Raw genomic sequence first — 17,055 nt, forward strand, 5'->3', positions numbered from 1 at the left:
AGTCCAGTCAGCAGCTGGGGGTCCCGCGCTCTGTGCTCGCGCTTCCTGTTTGTCAGGTCAACGTGACCACTGACGGCTGATTCTAGGATTCCTTCTCTCCGTAAGGCACCGCGCTGCGAGCTCTCCTGACCACTGTTGGTCAAGTTACTTGAAAAAAGTAATCAGTAACTAATTACTGATTACTTCCCCAAAAAAGTAATCCCGTTACTTTACTGATTACTTATTTTCAAAAGTAATTAATTACTTAGTTACTTAGTTACTTTTTAAAAACACTATTTACCTGAATAAGTGATAAAGTGATAGATCTTTCAGCCCAATTCTACTTTTTCTACATAATCATCATACAAAATGTAATCAAATGGAAAAGTCTCTTTTTAAAACTTGTTTTATTAGTTTTAATCTTTTAACTTTATGCATCAAGCAAACATTAAATTATCTGCAACATTCTCTGACTGGAAGAAATTAGTTTAACATTTAAACCTATTTTCTGCACATTCCAGCTCATAAAATAAAATATTTTGTGTGTTTACACTCAGTCTTTCAAATAGATGCAAGTAAAACACAGCAGAAAATAAATAAAGTCAAAGACTAGCGGTCCTGTTGCTCTATTTTCACCTGTAAAGCAGGAGTGGGGTAGGCGGAGGGTTACCCTGGTGCAGGTGTGCAGCGGTCAGTGGAAGAATCCGCGAGTTTCTCTGTGAGTTTCCCATTACGTCGTAGCTACTCGGTGCTTGTTTGGAAGTTTAGGGGTTTTTTTCGCTGTAAAAAGAAGTTTTCTTCCCACGCACAACGGACACTAATGTTTTTGTCACTTTTTATGGAATCAAACTCAAAGTAAGGTCAGTACTTCCACGCTTTAAACGCTGCACGCTCATACTCTCTCTGCACTCGATATATGATCCATTGTTGATCTGCACACAGCTGTTGTCACGAACGTCGCACTCGCTTACGTCACTGTCATGAGACATTCTCGCAAAAAAATCACGGTTTTAGTAACGCAGTAACAGTTCCTACGGGAAAGTAACGGTAATCTAATTACCGTTTTTGCAATAGTAATCCCTTACTTTACTCGTTACTAAAAGTAATCGGATTACAGTAACCCGTTACTGCCCATCTCTGCGTTACTGCCCATCTCTGCTCCTGACAAGTGTCAGCAGCCCGGGCGAGGAAGTCTGCTCCCAGATATCCCGACGTCCTGTGATGCTCTCCTGTGCTGCAGATTCTGTGGTCGCGTCCTGAAACGAGGCTTTGTTGGGATGTGACTGAGCTCTCACACCCTGATCATTCCCAGAGTGTTCGCACTGAGCCTCGTGTGCTTTTATTCCCGACACGCAGAGTCTGGGAATAAAAGTTAAGGAAACTGCAACAGCAGGAGCAAAGCTGATCCAGAACAAGTCAGAATGTAGCTACTCATCAGACCCTGCAGCAGTCTGAGCGCGTTTCCCAGCATGCACCACACCTGAGACACAACCTGAGGAGGAGCACAGTGACAGAGGCACCAACTCTAACACAACACAGTGTGTGTGTGTGTGTGTGTGTGTGTGTGTGTGTGTGTGTGTGTGTGTGTGAGTGTGAGCACTGGATTCTTGATGAGGGTTTCTTGGTTGGGTCTATTTCTGTCGTTGAGGAAACAGAAGCTTCATTGTAGAGCAGCTGATCAAGACGTCACACAGAGTTATGAGGGCAGCTTCAAGCTTCCAGCTGTGTCCTCATGATTTGACATCTTGTTAATTAAAGTTTGAAGTGTGACACCCGAAACTCCTACATCTGGCTGTGGACTGTGAATGCACCGTGACGTATGCACCTGTGTACCTGTGTTTCAGGTGATCACGCCCTGTCGGCGCCTCATCCTTTGTGCAGACAACAGGAAGGAAATGGAGGAGTGGATGACGGCGCTGCGCAGCATCCAGAACAGACAGAATTATGAGGTCAGTGTCGTCACCACCATCCCAGTGTACACAGACTGGTCTCTGTACAGCCTGCTCACTGTGTGTGTGTGTCCCAGTCCACCCAGTATAGCATGGACCACTTCAGTGGGATGCACAACTGGTACGCCTGCTCCCACGCCAGACCCACGTACTGCAACGTGTGCAGGGAGGCTCTGTCAGGGGTCACGTCACACGGCCTCTCCTGTGAAGGTACACAAACACACACACACGAGCATAGAGCTGTTATTGTGGCAGTGAGAGCTGTTTGTGAGCAGCAGCGTGTCCTGATCAACACTGGAGCTCAGTGTGCTCCACCCACCTCCACCTGTGTACACGTGGAGGTGGGTGTGAATCAGCATGCAGGCGGACTGCATCCTTCAGATAGAAGCTTTGTTACAGGCCAATGTAGCTGTGAGGCTGAATGCTATCAGCAGACAGCTGACAGGATAATTTGACCTGTGTGTGTCTGTGTGTGTCTGTGTGTGTCTGTGTCTGTGTGTGTTTCAGTGTGTAAATTTAAGGCTCATAAACGCTGTGCAGTCAGAGCCACCAACAACTGTAAGTGGACGACGCTAGCTTCTATCGGGAAGGACATCATTGAGGACGAGGACGGGGTGAGACACACAGCACAGATGTCCTGTCAATTCTGAGTCGGGGAACGGCTCACCTCTGACCTTTGACCTCTGTGCTCAGGTGTCGATGCCTCATCAGTGGTTGGAGGGAAACCTGCCGGTGTCGGCCAAGTGCACCGTGTGCGATAAAACGTGCGGCAGTGTGCTGCGGCTGCAGGACTGGAGGTGTCTGTGGTGTAAAGCAATGGTGAGACGCACACACACACACACACACGTCAGGTGTCAGATGTGTGAACAGGTGAGCTGTCTCCACAGGTGCACTCCAGCTGTAAGGAGCAGCTGTCCTCCAAGTGTCCCCTTGGTCAGTGCAAAGTGTCCGTCATCCCTCCGACGGCGCTCAACAGCATCGACTCAGACGGTGAGTGTGCTTCTGTCAGTCTGAGCCCCACGCTGCCCCCCGCAGGGCAAACACACTCACTGCAGATCTGCTCACACAGCCGTCATCCCCACCATCACCATTATAATCACTAACATCCCCACCATCACCATCCCAGCCTCACGCTGACCCTGCAGGGTCCTTCTTATTTCCCCTGATGTCAGTAACACACACAGTGAGCCCTCTGCACAGTCAGCGTTCTCCTGAATGATGGGTACGGCCACTCGGACAGTACCGCCACATCTCCGCCTCTGTACCTGTACGTCTGTGCTGGAGCGTCATTAAAATGGTGGTAAAAACAGACAGAGAACTAAACACAGCTGTATCCAAGAAAGAACATCTCCAAACTGCGATTAAAGATGAAGTCAGCAGACAATAAAGATGAGAGTGCTCAGTAAACAGGCAGGTTCATCCACACCATCGAGTCTCCTCACAGAGAAACGTTGAGCTCCGTGCCATAAACTTTGAAGACGTCAGAATGCCGACACTTCCCCCACAAAGATGACCTTTGACACCAATACAAACCAATAAAGTTGTGGTCTGACGACCGTTGAAAAAGCTCGCCACCCTCACTGGTCACTGCAGCAGACCCACTCATGTTGTTCTGTGCAGGCTGAAATATGACAGGGCCTCAGGGGGGGCTCTCGGGTTAAAGCGGCTGAGGTGTTAATGTGTGCAGCATCAGAGCCAGCTCCGCCCACGTCTGTCTGCAGGAGGTCGCCCCACTAACCCACAGCAGACCAACAGCATGTGTGTGTGTGTGTGTGCGCAGGTTTCTGGAAGGCGTCGTGTCCTCCGTCCTGCACCAGTCCTCTGTTGGTCTTCGTTAACTCTAAAAGTGGAGACAATCAGGGCGTGAAGTTCCTGCGGCGCTTCAAGCAGCTGCTGAACCCGGCGCAGGTGTTTGACCTGATGAATGGAGGGCCTCACCTGGGGTGACACGCACACAGACGCACACAGACAAAAACACAGTAACACACAGTATGTTTGACATGAAAGTTCACACCTCTGTGTGTGTGTGGCAGTCTGCGGCTGTTCCAGAAGTTCGATACCTTCAGGATCCTGGTGTGTGGAGGGGATGGCAGCGTTGGCTGGGTGCTGTCTGAGATCGACATGCTCACGCTGCACAAACAGGTACGAGCTGGCGGGTTAACTCGTGCTCTGCCTCCCGCCGTGCTCGCCGCTGACCGTGTGTCTCTGTGTTTCAGTGTCAGCTCGGCGTTCTTCCTCTGGGGACCGGGAATGACCTCGCCCGGGTTCTGGGCTGGGGTTCGGCCTGCGACGATGACACCCAGCTCCCTCAAATTCTGGAGAAACTGGAGAGAGCCAGCACCAAGATGCTTGACAGGTGACCAGTTATCTGATGTCACACGAGGATGGGACGACCTACGGGTCCGGGCTGTAGCTCAGGTAAACCACGCCTTTCTCTCTTCCTGTTGCAGGTGGAGCATCATGGTCTATGAGACTAAGTTTCCACGGCAACACTCTGCATCCACTGTCACCGAGGACTGCAGCGATGACTCTGAGGTGAGACCTCAGCACTGCTCTGATGACGAATGGGTGTGGCCAATCTCATTGTCCTCTGCATTGGTCGTGTGTGGGTTTCTGTGATTCTTTCCTCTGGTGGGACAAACCAAAGCCACTCATTTACAAAGAGTATAACAGTATTCAGAGGCTTCGCATGCTTGGATGAGGCTTTATGAGCAAACTGGCTTTTTCTGGTTTGTGCAGGACCAGCTTTGGCAGGTTTTAATATTAGTTAATCAGATCATCAATAAGACAATAGTCAATAACCAGGGCAACAGTGATGACAGTGCTGATCCCTGACTTCAATACTGATCAGTGTTAAAGTCAGGGATCAATGTTACCTAGCAACCTAATGATGAGTAAGTGGATATGTTTCCGTGAATGTGGCTGAGCTTGTGCTGAACGTGAGCAAACAGAGGGACCGATCTGACACTGGCAGAAGTCACCATGATTTTATTTTGAAAGTGTCGTGCTTGCTGAATCAGATCGGGAACAACGAACAGACTCCTCTGACTCGAGTGTTTCCATCCTCTAATCCAGGTCCAGCACATTCTCACGTATGAGGACTCAGTGGCTGCTCACCTGTCCAAGATCCTGACCTCTGACCAGCACTCGGTGGTTATCTCCTCGGCCAAGTACGCCCACCCACCTGCGCAGCCATCTGTGTCGTGTCTTGGGTGTAATTGAGTAATGGTGGTGTTTGTGTGGTTCATTGCAGAGTTCTTTGTGAGACGGTGAAGGACTTTGTGGCCCGGGTTGGTAAAGCTTACGAGAAGAACACGGAGAGTTCGGAGGAGTCAGAGGCCATGGCCAAGAAGGTACCACAACTGAAAAGGCACCAGTCTGTGTTTGATGACTCGTGTCTGTGTTTGATGACTCGTGTCTGTGTTTGATGACTCGTGTCTGTGTTTGATGACTCGTGTCTGTGTTTGATTCCTCGTGTCTGTGTTTGATTCCTCGTGTTTGATGACTCGTGTCTGTGTTTGATGACTCGTGTTTGATGACTCGTGTTTGATGACTCGTGTTTGATGACTCGTGTTTGATGACTCATATCTGTGTTTGATGACTCGTGTTTGATGACTCGTCTGTGTTTGATGACTCGTGTCTGTGTTTGATGACTCGTGTTTGATGACTCGTGTTTGATGACTCGTTTGATGACTCATGTCTGTGTTTGATGACTCGTGTTTGATGACTCATGTCTGTGTTTGATGACTCGTGTTTGATGACTCGTGTCTGTGTTTGATTCCTCGTGTCTGTGTTTGATTCCTCGTGTCTGTGTTTGATTCCTCGTGTCTGTGTTTGATTCCTCGTGTTTGATGACTCGTGTTTGATGACTCGTGTTTGATGACTCGTGTTTGATGACTCATATCTGTGTTTGATGACTCGTGTTTGATGACTCATGTCTGTGTTTGATGACTCGTGTCTGTGTTTGATGACTCGTGTTTGATGACTCGTGTTTGATGACTCGTTTGATGACTCATGTCTGTGTTTGATGACTCGTGTTTGATGACTCGTGTTTGATGACTCGTGTTTGATGACTCGTGTCTGTGTTTGATGACTCGTGTTTGATGACTCGTGTTTGATGACTCGTGTTTGATGACTCGTGTCTGTGTTTGATGACTCGTGTTTGATGACTCGTGTCTGTGTTTGATGACTCGTGTCTGTGTTTGATGACTCGTGTCTGTGTCTGATGACTCGTGTCTGTGTCTAATGACTCGTGTCTGTGTTTAATGACTCGTGTTTGATGACTCGTGTCTGTGTTTGATGACTCATGTTTGATGACTCGTGTCTGTGTTTGATGACTCGTGTTTGATGACTCGTGTTTGATGACTCGTGTTTGATGACTCATGTCTGTGTTTGATGACTCGTGTTTGATGACTCATGTCTGTGTTTGATGACTCGTGTCTGCGTTTGACTCGTGTTTGATGACTCGTGTTTGATGACTCGTTTGATGACTCATGTCTGTGTTTGATGACTCGTGTTTGATGACTCATGTCTGTGTTTAATGACTCGTGTCTGATGACTTGTGTTTGATGACTCGTGTCTGTGTTTGATAACTCGTGTCTGTGTTTGATGACTTATGTTTGATGACTCGTGTCTGTGTTTGATGACTCATGTCTGTGTTTGATGACTCGTGTTTGATGACTTGTGTTTGATGATTCGTGTCTGTGTTTGATGACTCGTTTCTATGTTTGATGACTTGTATTTGATGACTCGTGTCTGTGTTTGATGACTCGTTTCTATGTTTGATGACTCGTGTCTGTGTTTGATGACTCGTGTCTGTGTTTGATGACTTGTGTTTGATGACTCGTGTCTGTGTTTGATGACTCGTGTCTGTGTTTGATGACTCGTGTCTGTGTTTGATGACTTGTGTTTGATGACTCGTTTCTGTGTTTGATGACTCGTTTCTATGTTTGATGACTCGTTTCTATGTTTGATGACTTGTGTTTGATTCCTCGTGTCTGTGTTTGATGACTCGTGTCTGTGTTTGATGACTCGTTTCTATGTTTGATGACTTGTGTTTGATGACTCGTGTCTGTTTGATGACTCGTTTCTATGTTTGATGACTCGTTTCTATGTTTGATGACTCGTTTCTATGTTTGATGACTCGTGTCTGTGTTTGATTCCTCGTGTCTGTGTTTGATTCCTCGTGTCTGTGTTTGATGTCTTGTGTTTGATGACTTGTGTTTGATGACTCTTGTCTGTGTTTGATGACTCGTGTCTGTGTTTGATGACTTGTGTTTGATGACTTGTGTTTGATGACTCGTGTCTGTGTTTGATGACTCGTGTCTGTGTTTGATGACTCGTGTCTGTGTTTGTTGACTCTTGTCTGTGTTTGATGACTCGTGTCTGTGTTTGATGACTCGTGTCTGTTTGATGACTCTTGTCTGTGTTTGATGACTTGTGTTTGATGACTCGTGTCTGTGTTTGATGACTCGTGTCTGTGTTTGATGACTCGTGTCTGTGTTTGATGACTTGTTTCTATGTTTGATGACTCGTGTCTGTGTTTGATGACTCGTGTTTGATGACTCGTGTCTGTGTTTGATGACTTGTGTTTGATGACTCTCGTCTGTGTTTGATGATTCGTGTCTGTGTTTGATGACTCGTGTCTGTGTTTGATGACTCGTGTCTGTGTTTGATGACTTGTGTTTGATGACTCTTGTCTGTGTTTGATGACTCGTGTCTGTGTTTGATGACTCGTGTCTGTGTTTGATGACTTGTTTCTATGTTTGATGACTCGTGTTTGATGACTCGTGTCTGTGTTTGATGACTCGTGTTTGATGACTCGTGTCTGTGTTTGATGACTCTTGTCTGTGTTTGATGACTTGTTTCTATGTTTGATGACTCGTGTTTGATGACTCGTGTCTGTGTTTGATGACTCGTGTTTGATGACTCGTGTCTGTGTTTGATGACTCGTTTCTATGTTTGATGACTCGTGTCTGTGTTTGATGACTCGTTTTCTGTCTCAGTGCGGTGTGCTGAAGGAGAAGTTGGACTCGTTGCTGAAGACACTAAATGAGGAGTCTCAGGCGTCCTCCGTGCTCCCTCCAGCTCCTCCCCCAACCATCGCTGAGGAGCAGGAGGAGGTGGAGGGACTTGTGCTGCCTCCTCTTCATCTTCCTCCTCCTCCTCACTTTCTGCCCATTTCCACCTGCTCTTCACGCCCCACCCCTTCCACCTCCTCCTCTGTGGTAGCAGCTGCCATTTTTAAGCCTCGAGAGCAGCTGATGCTGAGAGCCAACAGTCTGAAGAAGGCCATCCGGCAGATCATCGAGCACACTGAGAAAGGTGAGCCGTCATGGTCAGGACTCACCTAAACAGGTGTGGTGGTTTCACAGAGGAGCTGTTCAGATACAGCTCAGTAAAGTCAAATCTCTATGAGGCTGTGGATACTCAGCTACAGTCAGTACAGCTGCCCCTTAGCAGGCTTCCACAGGCTGGCCTATCAGAGGAAAGCAGGTGTTTGGGGAGGAGGGCTTTAAAGAGACGAGTGATAACAGGTTTATTTTCAACGATGGATCGGGGGCTGTATGAGATGCAAGTAAAGGAAAAATTAGATTTTCTGTCCTTCTGAAAAATTTGGGTAAATGCTCATCAGTTCCTCCCACAGATCGAAGCTGGGCTGAGTTACAGAAATGACAAACACACTGATCCAGGATCAGATGTCTGCTGCTGCAGAACAGCTCGGCCTCAGGTTTGTTGTTAGACTCTGTCCACAGACAGACCCCAGCTGCGGGACTCACTGATGGTTAACCATGCTGGTTCAGATTCAGGAAACCAGGGCAAGAAGCTTGATGAGTTTGGTCACTTTAGAAATCAGCTCTGATATTTTCATCAGTGTAATGTGAGGAGAACGTGGTGCGAGCGAGCTGAGCTGCTTCTGTGTTTGCAGCGGTGGACGAGCAGAACGCTCAGACTCAGCAGCAGGTCTTCTCTCTGAGCCGGGCCGAGGAGGAGGGTCTGGTGGAGGAGGACGAAGAGGAGGACGCCGAGGAGGACAAGACGTCCCTGCACTCGTCCTACAACTCCAAGCATCGTGGCGCTCGCAGAGGTCAGAAACATCCAAAGCGTGCTTTCCCCACGGGACGGCCGCCACACGCTCATGCTTTGTTTTCTGTCTTCAGTCAGTAAGACGCCCTGTGAGAAGCTCATCGGCAAAGGCGGCCTACCACTGGGCAGCTCCGCATCACTTCCTGTCCAGACAGGAAGCCGGGACAACATGCCTATGCTCAACACGAAGATCCTGTATCCAGGTAACAGGCCGGCAGGTCTGACTCCTTAAAGTGTGTTTATGATGTCAGTAGTGATGCGTGTGTGTGTCTGTGTGTGTGTGTCTGTGTGTGTGTGTGTGTGTGTGTGTGTGTGTGTGTTTTGCAGGCTCGCTGTCCAGCAGCTCCGTCATCAGCCGATTGTTGGTCAACGCCGACCCGTTCAGCTGCGACCCCGACAACATGTGAGGCTCCGTGACTGCATCATAAGGTCCTCGCCGCGTCCACACGTGCGCTCATTAACCCTGTTGTGTGTGTGTGTGTGTGTGTGTGTGTCAGGGACTGCTACACTGAGAAGTGTGTCATGAACAACTACTTTGGCATCGGACTAGACGCCAAAATCTCTCTGGACTTCAACAACAAGCGAGACGAACATCCAGAGAAGTGCAGGTAGGAGCGGGCGCGGTGACGGTGGCATGGCAGCTCCGAGAGCGCTAACTGACTCAGATGTGTCCTGATCTGCAGGAGTCGCACCAAGAACATGATGTGGTACGGAGTCCTAGGAACCAAGGAGCTGCTGCACAGAACCTACAAGAACCTGGAGCAGAGAGTCCTTCTGGAGGTGAGAGAAACCCTCACGCTCCGCTGCCTCCTCATAAACTGACCTGCATGACGTCATGAAGGTCTTCAGGGTTCAGTTTTCTTCACAGTATTTTTTGACGTAGTCCAAACAACCTGCAGCCGACGGGGAGGGGCACGATCAGGAAAACGACAACTTCCTGCTTCTCTTAGGTCCTGAGAGCAGAGACACACCTGCTCTGAGAACCACCTGACCCGTCACGCCACTTCTTACCGTGTTCCCGTGGTGATTAAAGAGATTAGCTGGTAACACGCGTGACGCTGTGTGTTTCAGTGTGACGGTCGGCCAATCCCGCTGCCCAGCCTGCAGGGGATCGCTGTGCTGAACATCCCGAGCTACGCAGGTGGGACCAACTTCTGGGGAGGAACCAAAGAGGACGATGTAAGACCTCCACCTCCTCCACCTGTCTGTACTCGTGTGTTGATGCTGAAGTAATACATTACTGTAGTACTGAACGTCTCATGTGAAGGTTGGCGTTTGCGTAGCTGCAGTCAGCAGCGCCCCCTGTGGAACAGGAAGTTCTCTGGTGGTTACTGTTAGTTGAGCGGTGCTGTCGTGACTCGATGTGTTTCTGTCAGACCTTCACAGCTCCGTCCTTCGATGACAAGATCCTGGAGGTGGTGGCCGTTTTTGGCAGCATGCAGATGGCCGTGTCCCGAGTCATCAACTTGCAGCACCACCGCATCGCTCAGGTACCCACCCACCCACCCACCTGTCCAATCCACCCGCCTATCTGTCTGTAACTGTCACCCCTCCCTCTCAGTGTCGGACTGTGAAGATCACAATCCTGGGCGACGAGGGTGTCCCGGTTCAGGTGGACGGGGAAGCGTGGATCCAGCCTCCGGGGTACATAAAGATCATCCATAAGAACCGGACCCAGACGCTGACCCGAGACCGAGTAAGTGAGGCAGCTCTGGGCTGTTCTGGGAGCCTCGATCCGGCCCGGCGGAGGTTTTCAGCCTGTGTCTGTGTTTCAGGCATTTGAGAGCACCCTGAAGTCCTGGGAGGACAAACAGAAGTGCGAGTTTCCCCGGGCGCCGCCTCAGCCACCGCTGTCCTCGCAGCCTGAGATCGTCTCAGAGGAAGAGGCGACACTCATAAGCGAGTTCGGTCAGGCAGCTGGAGTGCTGATCCACAGGTGAGACCCACCCAGTGTTCCCACCTGCTGAACAAATGTTTTTACTTTTGATAACGTGGCATGGCGGTGTCACCGTGGTGAACCGTGGTGAACCGTGGTGAACCGTCGCCTCACAGCAGGAACTGAATCCTCTGGTCGGACCTGTCGTCCAGCTCAAAAACAGATGGATTTGGTCTGATTCTGTGTTCTTGTTGTGAGAATGTGTTTGTGGCGTTTCAGCATCCGTGAGGTCGCTCAGTCTCACCAGAGCATGGAGCAGGAACTGGCTCACGCCGTCAACGCCAGTTCAAAGGCCATGGACGTAGTCTACGCCGACTCCAAGAGCTCCAGGGTGCGACAGCTGCTCTTACCTTTTCTATCGTTCAGTCCTTGAGCCTCCAGCTGTGTAACGTATCACTGTTTGTCTACAGGCTCTGAGCTGCAGCGTGGTCATTCAGATGGTCAGCAACATCAAAGCTTTGGTCAGTGAGACTGAACTTCTCCTGTCTGGAAAGATGTCCATGGTAACTGCTTTGGTCCTTGATCCCAGAATGTTAGAAACCTCAGGCTCTGTCTGTATCTGTTACAGGATGCAGGTTGACAGGTTCAGCCTGGTCCTCGTGGTCCTAACGTTGTGTCTGTCTGTGCAGCAGCTGGATCCTCCTCAGCAGGAGCAGCTGAATGCAGCTCTGAGTTCTGTGGCTCAGCAGCTCCCCCGCCTGGCTGATGTTCCCTGGTTGTGTCCAGTCATCGACCCATCAGACCATGAGGTGATTACTTTACTTTATACAGCACTCTTCACAGGATAAAACCACAAAGTGCTTCACAATGATATAAAACAGTACAATCAAACATACAGCACAAAGGATGATGTTTAAAATAATAAATACAATCCAGGCAACATAGAGATGGAGGCAGAGCAACCTGGGGCCACCGCTCTAACCCCTAACCCTTGTTTTTGTTTTTCTAGCAGTGTGCTGTACTGCTTGTATGTTTAACTTGTTGTTTGTGATTGTACAAAACCTCTTTCAATAAAAAGACTTCAGTGCAGAGAGGTCTATGAAGAAACACCCAGTGCATCACCTAACCAAACCGCCTCCAGGTGTTTGGGTGGTGATATGAAAAGTACCGACCCAGGAAGCGTGGAAACATTTAACATTTCTGCCCATCTGTCTCTCAGGGTCCACTGACAGATTTTTCAAAGCGCAGTCGGGGCGCCAAGTTCCGCCTCGTCCCAAAGTTCAAGAAGGAGAAGAACAACAAGAACAAAGAAACGTGCGCCACGTTCTCTCTGCCAGGTAACACCTGTCTCTGTGGGGTTAAATTCAGAGGATACTGTAGTCATGGCATTTTATGAAATCACTGTTTGTGGTGTTTTCTGTCTGAACCACTTCCTGTTGATGTCTCAGTTCACCAGTGGGGGACAGAAGAGGTGGGGGCATGGCTGGACTTTCTGTGTCTCACTGAGTATAAAGACATCTTTATTGGTCACGACGTCCGTGGAGCTGAGCTCATCCACCTGGAGAGGAGGGACCTAAAGGTACGCCGCCGGGTCACCGCTAACTGCTGATAGGTACAGGTTGATGTAGCATGGGTGGATGGTGGTGAAGATGTGATGGATGGTGCTGATGCAATGGATGGTGCTGGTGATGGGATGGGTGGATGGTGGTGAAGATGTGATGGATGGTGGTGATGTAATGGATGGTGCTGGTGAAGATGTGATGATGGTAAAGATGTGATGGATGGTGCTGGTGATGGGATGGATGGTGGTGGTGATGCAATGGATGGTGGTGGTGATGCAATGGATGGTGCTGGTGATGGGTGGATGGTGGTGAAGATGTGATGATGGTGAAGATGTGATGGATGGTGCTGGTGATGGGATGGATGGGTGGATGGTGAAAATGTGATGGATGGATGGTGGTGATGCAATGGATGGTGGTGGTGGTGGTGATGCAATGGATGGTGCTGGGGATGGGTGGATGGTGAAGATGTGATGGATGGTGGTGGTGATGGGGTGGATGGTGCATGGTGGAGTGGAAGTGCCCGGCCTCACTGACCTCCTGTGGTGTGTGCAGGACCTCGGCGTGACGAAGGTGGGCCACATGAAGAGGATCCTGCAGGGCATCCGAGAGCTGAACAGGAACAGCAGTGCCAGCGAGGCCTAACTGCTGCCAGGTGACTGCTGCTTTATGTGGACAACCTGACACTCTGGCTCGTGTTAGCTTGGCGCTAACAGACTCAGTGTTGTCTTTGTCACATGGTAAAAGCGTCTGATTCGTCCCGAGTCTGCGGACCGACTGATCTAACTTTATCAGCTAATGTTAGGAACCAACCCAGACAGCAGCGTCTATCATTGACGTCGCCATTACAGAAAACGTAGTCAGTAAGTCACGCCGAGTGCGTTGTGCAGGTGGTGCTAGCTCTAATGTAGGCTAGGTGTTTCTCCGTCGTAGTGCTGCTCTGCCTACCTCTCTCTGCATGACCCTCACAGCGGACAGTTAAGTAGAGCCAATGTGGCTTTCTGCCGGGTGGGTGTAGCTTACCTGCTTGGAGATCATGAGTGGTGTAGCTGAATGGTGCAGTGAAGAACCAGGACACAGTGATAAGAAGTACTGAAACCCGTCATACGTGGAACTGTGAATGCAGGGATCATTTTTTAACACTGAGCACATGTTTGTAGCAGCCTACACGCTGAATGTTATTATGTAACTGTAGGTGTAGGTGGGCCACCACCCACGAATGTTTGAGGTCAACACATCGCAGTGCCGTCTGGGAGACATCAGCACATTTCTGCAGCTAACTCACAGCTACTTGCTAATGCTATCTCAGGAACATTAGCACAAGCTGCAAAGCTAACACTAGCTTGATGAACACTGTGGTCTTCACTGACGCTGAGCTCTGTTTGCAGGTTTCACTGACTGTTTTTTCCCTTTTTGTTGCCCAGCAACAGCTGCCTGCTCTCCTGTGCTGCTATTCACCACTTCACCTACCTGACCTCTGACCCTGGACCAGCGCCTCAGCCTACAGACGCAGGTCCAGGACTCGCTGTGATTGGACTTGGATCGGTCTGGTTCTCAGTAACCTGACTGAACCCAGACACCCAGGATTTCAGGAGAAACAACCAATTACATGACCCCACAGTGCCTTGTCACCCCACCCACCAGCCAATCAGCAGGAGGTCCAGGAGGGCGGGGTTTATCATTCAGGACGTTTGTGTTCCTGCAGGCTGTTGAAATGTTCAGGAAACACAGAGCTCTCTCTGTGTGCATCTCGTGACCGTCTGCGTCACGTTTCAGGAAGTCAGAGAAGCTCCCACCCTGATTTCACTGCTGGAGGAGGAGCCAGAACATCACTGCTGGTTTGAGTGTCTTCAGAACGAGAAGACTCTCACCTGACCAATCATACGCCGTGTCAGTCGCTGCCCGAGGTGCATCCCCACTTTGAAACTCATCAGAGACCCAGATCCAGTCTGCAGGTCTGAGGTGCCCACCTGTAAGTCGGCAGCAGACCAATCACAGCGTCCTCTGGTCTCTGACACGTTTAACCCTTTAATGACTTTACTTCAGGCTGCTGAGCAGGAACTCTGTACCTACACCTGAGGGGGGAGGGCCTATGTTACCCAGGTAACAGCAGCTGTCGCAGGTCAGATGTTTATGTGTTGTAATTGATCTGTGGAGTCCAGGAAGTAGAAGAGTCATGATGAGGAGATGCTGGAGGAGGGGTCATGTGCCCTTCAGGCCTGCATTGGTGTGGATTCTACTTCTGAGGTTTAAGATAAGCCTTAAGCTCCGCCTTTCTGGGGGCGCAGCATCATGTTTCATATCGTTCTTATCTGTCCAGCGTGCTTATTTTAACACAAACTTATCAGACATGACAGGACGACCTCCTGCCTGTGACACTCAGCCCTGTGACATCACAGGACTGTTTACCTGAATCCAAACGAGCCTTAAACGCACCGTCAGCCCTGCCATTCCAGCTGGACGCTGCCGCCGCGATGATGTCAGCTGCTGTAAATGTTCTGTTGAAAAGCGCAGATGTGAGACAAGACGCCATCACAAGGCCTGAGGACAGGAAGTGTGTGCGTGAGGACGGGAAGTGTGTGCGTGAGGACGGGAAGCGTGTGCGTGAGGACGGGAAGCGTGTGCGTGAGGACGGGAAGCGTGTGCGTGAGGACGGGAAGCGTGTGCGTGAGGACGGGAAGCGTGTGCGTGAGGACGGGAAGCGTGTGCGTGGTTCATCCACAGCAGAAATGCCAGCGCCAGCTCAGACATCGTGTTCATACGTGTTCCTGCCTGTATTTATACGAGCGGCCATCATCACCAGTTCTTTGATAGAATGTAATAAAAATCACTCAGACGTGTGGAAACACGGTGTGTGTGTGTGTGTGTGTGTGTGTGTGTGTGATGTTCTGTCTGTGGTCGAGATCAGAAGCTGTCCGTTCAACAGTTACCAGTGTGGGACTCACGGTAACGTTCGCTCCCAGCGGCACAGCGACGCCGATCGTCAGGTTTGTGACACAGAAGGAAAGAAAAGCAAAGACGCTGTGTCTCGTTTTTAGAGTATCCGCCACAGGACCGCACACGTCTTTGAAACACTGCAAACATCCCAGTTTATGGAAGTAGCATCTGATCCACGAGGTTAGCATCATGTTTGAGCAGAAGTTCAGTCAAAGTACAGCCAAGAGCCGCTCCGCAGATCACGGTCTCTTCCTCCAGGTGGCGCTGCAATGTGCTCAATACCACTAAGTGATTAAAGTGGGCCGGGCGACCTCGGTCCAGCTCCCTGATCCTCTGTCCAGGGTTAGGGTTAGGGGTTTGATGGCTGATGGTTTTACACACACGAGCTCCACCATGAGGGCGGCTCATCGTTTACACAGGCAGGTCCACGGGTATTAGGATGCAGACGGTTTTCTGGAGATGCAGGTGACGTGCAGATGTTCAGCTTTGACTTGTGAGTCAAACACAGAAAACTGAGGAGCGGCAGACTTTATAACAACGCCGTCACTTCAGGGCTCCAGGGTGTGGAAGCCCGTTTCTGCCACTAAGGGGAAAAAGGATCCATAACTCAAAATTTTGAGTTATTTTCTTGAAATTTCCAGTTAGCGCTGCCAATCAGTAATCTACGTGAATGATGTCATTTCCTTGTTACCCGGAAGCTGAAGCCCTCAGGTACAAATGCTGCAGCTGCATCCAGTCATGAAGGCACAGATTGCTGAGTGTTTTCAGCGTGGCTTCAAATGATGAAGTCCTTGTGTTATTAGCTGCACACACGGCGTATCAGCAAACGTACTCGCCAAAGCGCCAATTTGTTGCGATCCGGTTTTGAATGCGCGCTACTTTGCACCATATGCTTCCGGGTAACAAAGTGACCTCATTCACGTAGATTACTGATTGGCAGAGCTAACTCCAGATTTCGAGTTCATAAGTCGAAATTTCGACTTGTGGATACTTGGGTTTTTTGGCGGGAACGGGCTTCCATACTAAGGTAACTAAAGATAAGTGAAAATAAAACCCTCTGCTGACGCTGACAGCTCATGGCAGTTACCATGTGCTTCTTTGCTCTTTGCTGCTGGTTGTTTGTGGACGTTTCTGTCTTCAGTGAAACGCTCGCTGGCTTCAGATCAGCTGACTGAGCAGTGTTCCCGTGTCTGCGGTGATAAACTCCTCTTTGGCAGACGGTCGGTCTGTTCTGCATCGACAAAAACCATCCGCTTCATTAACATGAAATAAAGTTGTTTAGTCAACATTAATCTTTGTTGTATAACTGCACAACTTTCATAGCAACACGATTTGTGTGTTTGTCATTCACGTGAACTCATGTTAAAATAACACCAACGGTTTGGTTACGTTTACACCTGTTTATGTTAAACTGATGTGATTTTTATCAGAATTATTTATTCTGTCGAGCTGCTGTTTAACATGTTTGCAGTAAATGGATTTCCTACATCCTCTAAAAAGCACCTTAAAAACAGTAAGACAATAAACACAAACACTTCTTTAACCAGCTACTTGTGTCCAGCTGGATTTGAACTTGGTGTCTTATAAACTGAAAAACAGCAGCAGGTGTCCCGGAGTTTACCGAAGCACAGCCCGGTGTCATCTGATCGCTGTCGTCCTCTCAGTGGAT

At 49.4% G+C, this 17,055-nt stretch overlaps 1 protein-coding gene across 7 annotated transcripts in view; it reads left to right on the forward strand.

The window, feature by feature from the left end:
- dgkd (diacylglycerol kinase delta) overlaps positions 1–16,678 on the forward strand; it is a 22,661-nt gene extending 5,983 nt beyond the window's left edge. For 4 of the 7 annotated variants that reach the window (XM_085183799.1, XM_085183802.1, XM_085183800.1 and 1 more), the window contains 28 exons: positions 1,824–1,928; positions 2,006–2,138; positions 2,436–2,542; positions 2,622–2,747; positions 2,816–2,918; positions 3,709–3,871; positions 3,962–4,070; positions 4,145–4,284; positions 4,379–4,463; positions 5,004–5,098; positions 5,182–5,281; positions 7,934–8,252; positions 8,857–9,015; positions 9,089–9,217; positions 9,342–9,417; positions 9,512–9,622; positions 9,698–9,794; positions 10,086–10,193; positions 10,391–10,504; positions 10,576–10,710; positions 10,790–10,950; positions 11,170–11,281; positions 11,361–11,453; positions 11,580–11,699; positions 12,110–12,227; positions 12,339–12,469; positions 13,005–13,104; positions 13,874–16,678. In XM_085183799.1, the coding sequence (XP_085039925.1) occupies positions 1,824–1,928; positions 2,006–2,138; positions 2,436–2,542; positions 2,622–2,747; positions 2,816–2,918; positions 3,709–3,871; positions 3,962–4,070; positions 4,145–4,284; positions 4,379–4,463; positions 5,004–5,098; positions 5,182–5,281; positions 7,934–8,252; positions 8,857–9,015; positions 9,089–9,217; positions 9,342–9,417; positions 9,512–9,622; positions 9,698–9,794; positions 10,086–10,193; positions 10,391–10,504; positions 10,576–10,710; positions 10,790–10,950; positions 11,170–11,281; positions 11,361–11,453; positions 11,580–11,699; positions 12,110–12,227; positions 12,339–12,469; positions 13,005–13,094 (3,339 nt within the window). In that variant the 3' untranslated portion in view covers positions 13,095–13,104; positions 13,874–16,678. Of the gene's footprint in view, positions 1–1,823; positions 1,929–2,005; positions 2,139–2,435; positions 2,543–2,621; positions 2,748–2,815; positions 2,919–3,708; positions 3,872–3,961; positions 4,071–4,144; positions 4,285–4,378; positions 4,464–5,003; positions 5,099–5,181; positions 5,282–7,933; positions 8,253–8,856; positions 9,016–9,088; positions 9,218–9,341; positions 9,418–9,511; positions 9,623–9,697; positions 9,795–10,085; positions 10,194–10,390; positions 10,505–10,575; positions 10,711–10,789; positions 10,951–11,169; positions 11,282–11,360; positions 11,454–11,579; positions 11,700–12,109; positions 12,228–12,338; positions 12,470–13,004; positions 13,115–13,869 lie in introns of all 7 variants that reach the window. The other 3 variants (XM_085183803.1, XM_085183797.1, XM_085183798.1) reach the window with 3 other exon arrangements.
- Positions 16,679–17,055: the final 377 nt, after the last annotated feature.

The sequence above is a fragment of the Neolamprologus multifasciatus genome, chromosome 14 (assembly GCF_963576455.1).
Source record: "Neolamprologus multifasciatus chromosome 14, fNeoMul1.2, whole genome shotgun sequence".
Classification (NCBI taxonomy): domain Eukaryota; kingdom Metazoa; phylum Chordata; class Actinopteri; order Cichliformes; family Cichlidae; genus Neolamprologus; species Neolamprologus multifasciatus.